This window comes from Parasteatoda tepidariorum, chromosome 4 (genome assembly GCF_982258835.1).
Source record: "Parasteatoda tepidariorum strain Cologne lab strain chromosome 4, Ptep-v5.0, whole genome shotgun sequence".
In the NCBI taxonomy this organism is placed as follows: Eukaryota; Metazoa; Arthropoda; class Arachnida; order Araneae; family Theridiidae; genus Parasteatoda; species Parasteatoda tepidariorum.
Window position 1 is genome coordinate 71374399 of NC_141758.1, and position 4384 is coordinate 71378782.

The window sequence follows — 4384 nt, forward strand, 5'->3', positions numbered from 1 at the left end:
GTCGTCGAACTTGCTCTAAAAATGAAGGCTATTCCCGTAAAGTTAACGCAACGTAGTGAATGTTTTGATGCTCGAAGACTTAAACACATTTATTAAAATACAACTTAAAAGAAATGAATTCGTATAACACAACATACGAGGCGGAATTGAAGAATATTGTATTACAAATAACTAAATACTTCGTTTGAATTTATTGATTCATTTCTGTGTAATAAAACATATAGAAACGAAGAAAAATTATACTAATTTGCTTATCATAGAAACATTAACACACATAAATGAGATAAAGGTCTTATCTCAGTTATCTCAGTTCTAATGCAGAGAAAGAAATGTTATCTTTTGTAGTTTCGGTTCGGAAGGGGAATTTCCGTTTAAAGTTGACAAGCATTTGAGATCAAACGAACTGTTGACAGTTGCTATGTCGAATGATTTTTGATGCAATTATAAATGTATTCATGTTTTGCTAGTAAAATGCACTAGCGTGTTAAAATGATAAGCCCTTCAAACTATTTAATTTTATATGATAAAGTACAATCTAAAGAAGTTGAAAAATATGACGTTAAAGAAAGAGAAATCAAATTTGCAATTAAAAGCATGGTAGAAGTATACAAGCCGGATCCAAGACTGTGGGGTGAGAAAGTTGTGCAAGTAGCCAACTATGATGATCCTGCTTATAGATGTGCATATTTGTATAAATATGCACCTTTGCATACATGTTTGGTCCAGGATATGTTCACCAGAGCCTTAAATGAAAGTGTTGCTGTCATAAATCCTGATTTTTGGAGTAATAACGATTGCATAAATATTTGTAGCCTGGGTGGTGGGCCAGGAATCGATGCCATTGGTGTACTTTCTGCTTTGCACAGAAAATATGGACTCTTGCGTTGCCATGCGCAAATTATCGAATCGATGCCGGGATGGAAGGATACATTTAAGACTATTTTAGAAGAATTTCAGAATGATCATTACGGACTCTCTGGTAACCTGACGCCAGAATATTTTCAGTTTTCATATATAGTGGCTGACTTGCTGGGTAAAATGGACAGTGTTGTGAACAAAGCTATAGGTTCAGCAAATTTAATTACCATGGTTAAGTTTTTATCTGCTGCAACTAGTATTGACACTGCCCAAATGATCAGGGTAAGAGTTGAAAAAATATGTTTAGGTGATAAAAAAAACTGTGGCATATTGTGGTAGTTTATTGACAGCCACACTATTGTGTGATTTTTTTTTTTTTTTTTTTTTGCTTTAAGAAACTTGGTTTTTGTAATTATATAGTATTTGTTCCAATATTTGCATCAGGCATTTGGATCTTACACTCTCAGAAATTCTGGAATTACGTTGAATTACGATATCATTCTAATATATTGCAACCTGTTGTAAGTTGAAACTATATTATCGTGCAAACAAAACTTACACGACATTATGACTCTGTTTAAACGGTAACAAAGTTCAATTTAACATCTCGTTAATATTCGAGTGAATTTATATAATATTATGGTATAATGTTGTACTAGTTTTTTATGTAAACCTTGTTAAGCATTGAAGGCACACACTGGATTTTATGTGGGGGCTTTCAGCGTCGATTCTTGATTGAATGAAGCTGAACGTGAGGAATCGTAGTTTTTATTATCGTATATTGATAACGCAATTATAATTTTTTGTCTTAAAGTGCTGAGTTCCAAAACTCAAAAATCACATTTATTGATAATTAAGCATATAAATTTATGTACTATGTCAATCCACTTGTTTTGAATTACCATATTTTTTTGAAAAACAGTTATTTTATCACTTATTGTCTCTGAGTGGTCATACAGTTGGGAAAATGTAAACAGTAGACGCAAAACTAATATTTTTTTAGAATTATGATGTTTAAAAATTTTGCTCAATAATGTTTTTATTAAAAAATATATCTGAGTCAAACTGAGGCATTCATAATGTGAAGTAGCATTGAGATTGAGTATAAAATCAAAAACTATATTTTAAGTTACATTATTATTATTTTTTTTAAACTTTTTGCTGCCTAACTCTTTGATAATAATGAACTAGAATGTTATATGTAATGGATTGAAGAAAAAAAACTTTTTGAAAAAAGTTGTGTAGTGAAGATATAAAAAATTTGTCTAGAAAAATATCCCACAACAAAAAACTTTTTTTAAAAATTTATATTACCTCAAATATTAAGGAATATCACCTTTAATAATCAAAAATAGCCCTTAAATCTGTCTTTTAGTTATAAAATTTCAAAAAAAATATATTTTTTTTTTAAAAAAAAGTTGCCCTCTTTGCTTTCCCCGCCCCCAGAGCGGGCACCCAAGCAATAAAATTGTTTAGGTTTCATGAGGGGTATAATATAATGTGATTGATAGGCTAAAGTTTTGAACCAGTGTTTAGTCAGTTATTTTGAATACCTAGTTTGTCTTTGAAGTTTGATTTTTTAAAAAAATATTTTTTATTGCCTTATTATTGTTTGCATCTTTGAGAAAATTTCAAGTGTGATTCTTAAGCAATTAATCTGTTTTTCAGAAAATTTTCAACTCAATGCGTCATGGTGCCGTAGTTTTCATCATCGACAATGCATCAGGCGGTTACAGCGAATTAGTGTCTTGGATAGCTGAAGAATGTAGAATGATACCTGTTTTTGGTCCGTTGCAATATGTGCAGTACAAAAATGCAAAATTTTGCGAGAGAAAATATGGCAGTAGGAGTTGCTTTAGCACTCAGGTAACCGTTCATTTACTAATGAAGCCATGCGCTTTACCAGAAGTCGAATGGAATTTTCCACTAAAACCAGCCATGAACTATAAAAGAAAAAATGATTTCTGCAGCTTATCTGAAGATGATTCTGCTGTTCCTTTTAGAACATTCGGTTATAATTCTGATTTCTCGAAAATAGTTCCTAAAAGTTTTACTCCTTTTTATCAGAGTCAAGATAAATTAAATGTTACACCCAATGTAGATTGCGACTCTAGAAATCCTAAAAGTTTTGCCATTCATCAAAGACAAGATAAATTCAACTTTGCACAAGATATAGATTTAGATTCAAGCAATTTTAAGAGTTCTGTCAATCATAGGAGACAATATAAATTAAATGTTGAATATAATATAGATTATGATTCAAGTAATCCTAAAAGCTTTGCATCTTTTTACCAGAGACAAGATAAATTAAATGTTACATATAATTTAGATTGTGATTCAAGTTTTGTGATTCATCAAACACAAGATAAATTCAACTTAGCACAAGATACAGATTTTGATTCAAACAATCTTAATAGTTCGGTCAATCATAAGAAACAAGATAAACTAAAGGCTGCATGTAATATAGATTATGATTCAAGTAATTCTAAGAGTTTTGCCATTCATCAGAGACAAGATAAATTAAATGTTGCATACATAGATGATAATTCAAGCAATAAAATTTATTCCATGGCACCAGGTTCTAATATCCTGCATTCAAATAAATTTGATTTTGCAAATGATTGGAATACTACGAGTTCTCTATGCCATCCGAAATGTTATGACAATTTAGAAACTAAAGCTTATTCTAAAAATTCAAATGGCGAACCTGCCCTCGATCAAACATATTGTTTGACTGGCAAGTCAAATTCAACATTAACTGAAAGAAACGAGATAGATTCAAGGTTTAACTACCCGTTATATGAGCTTTTTCCTCAAAATTACGAGGAAGATAGCAAAGATTTCAAAAAACTATTATCAGTCTCTATTGATGGATCAAAAGTCGAGAATAATAAAAAACACGTTGCGCCTATTCCTCATATAAACTTAGAAAAAATGTTGTTTAGGGAAGGAACTAAAACCAATGAAATAACCGGAAATGGAAATAGTTCCGTAGTTAAAGCTACACCACACAATACGGAGGAAAATGCTACAGTTGAACGAGAGTGTAATAATTGCTCTAAGCTAAAAAGAATAAAATGGCTTAAAAAAATGTGCAAATTTTGTAATACATAGAAATTTTGCGTTGATACATTGTCTTAATAATAATTTGTAATAATTGTTTTGTAAAATATGTTTGAGCATGTAAATTTTTTAAAAAGAAGGAATGGTATAACTATTTTGTGAGATAAAGTTTATATCAAATTTGAAATAAAGACTTTGTATAGCATAATGGAATTTTCCTTACAATAAAATGTCTAAAAAAATGATTTTCTACGTTCTAAAGCAATATTATAAATATATTTATTTAGATAAATGCATAAAGTCTATATACGTATCTACAGTTCACAAAATTGTAATAATATAGACAAATAAATAAAAAGGAACAGAACGAAAAAACAGCGTGTCACGTTTAAAAGCTTTTTATATTATATAATGGGATTTTCGCGTACAACTTGCATTTTTAAAGGTTGTGCTACAATTTCTA

At 30.2% G+C, this 4384-nt stretch overlaps 1 protein-coding gene across 1 annotated transcript; it reads left to right on the top strand.

The window, feature by feature from the left end:
• The first annotated feature begins 345 nt into the window (after positions 1–345).
• Positions 346–4126, top strand: LOC107452472 (uncharacterized). Its single transcript, XM_016068951.4, has 2 exons — positions 346–1140; positions 2527–4126. Exons 1-2 carry the CDS (start codon positions 490–492, stop codon positions 3970–3972), a joined length of 2097 nt encoding a protein of 698 aa, XP_015924437.1. The 5' UTR covers positions 346–489; the 3' UTR covers positions 3973–4126.
• Positions 4127–4384: the final 258 nt, after the last annotated feature.

Excerpts from the sequence above, each read along its gene's own strand:
- LOC107452472 (XM_016068951.4), top strand. The coding sequence starts at position 490 with ATGATAAGCCCTTCAAACTATTTAATTTTATATGATAAAGTACAATCT. Across the intron at positions 1,141-2,526 it reads ACACTGCCCAAATGATCAGG|AAAATTTTCAACTCAATGCG; the intron begins GTAAGAGTTGAA and ends TCTGTTTTTCAG.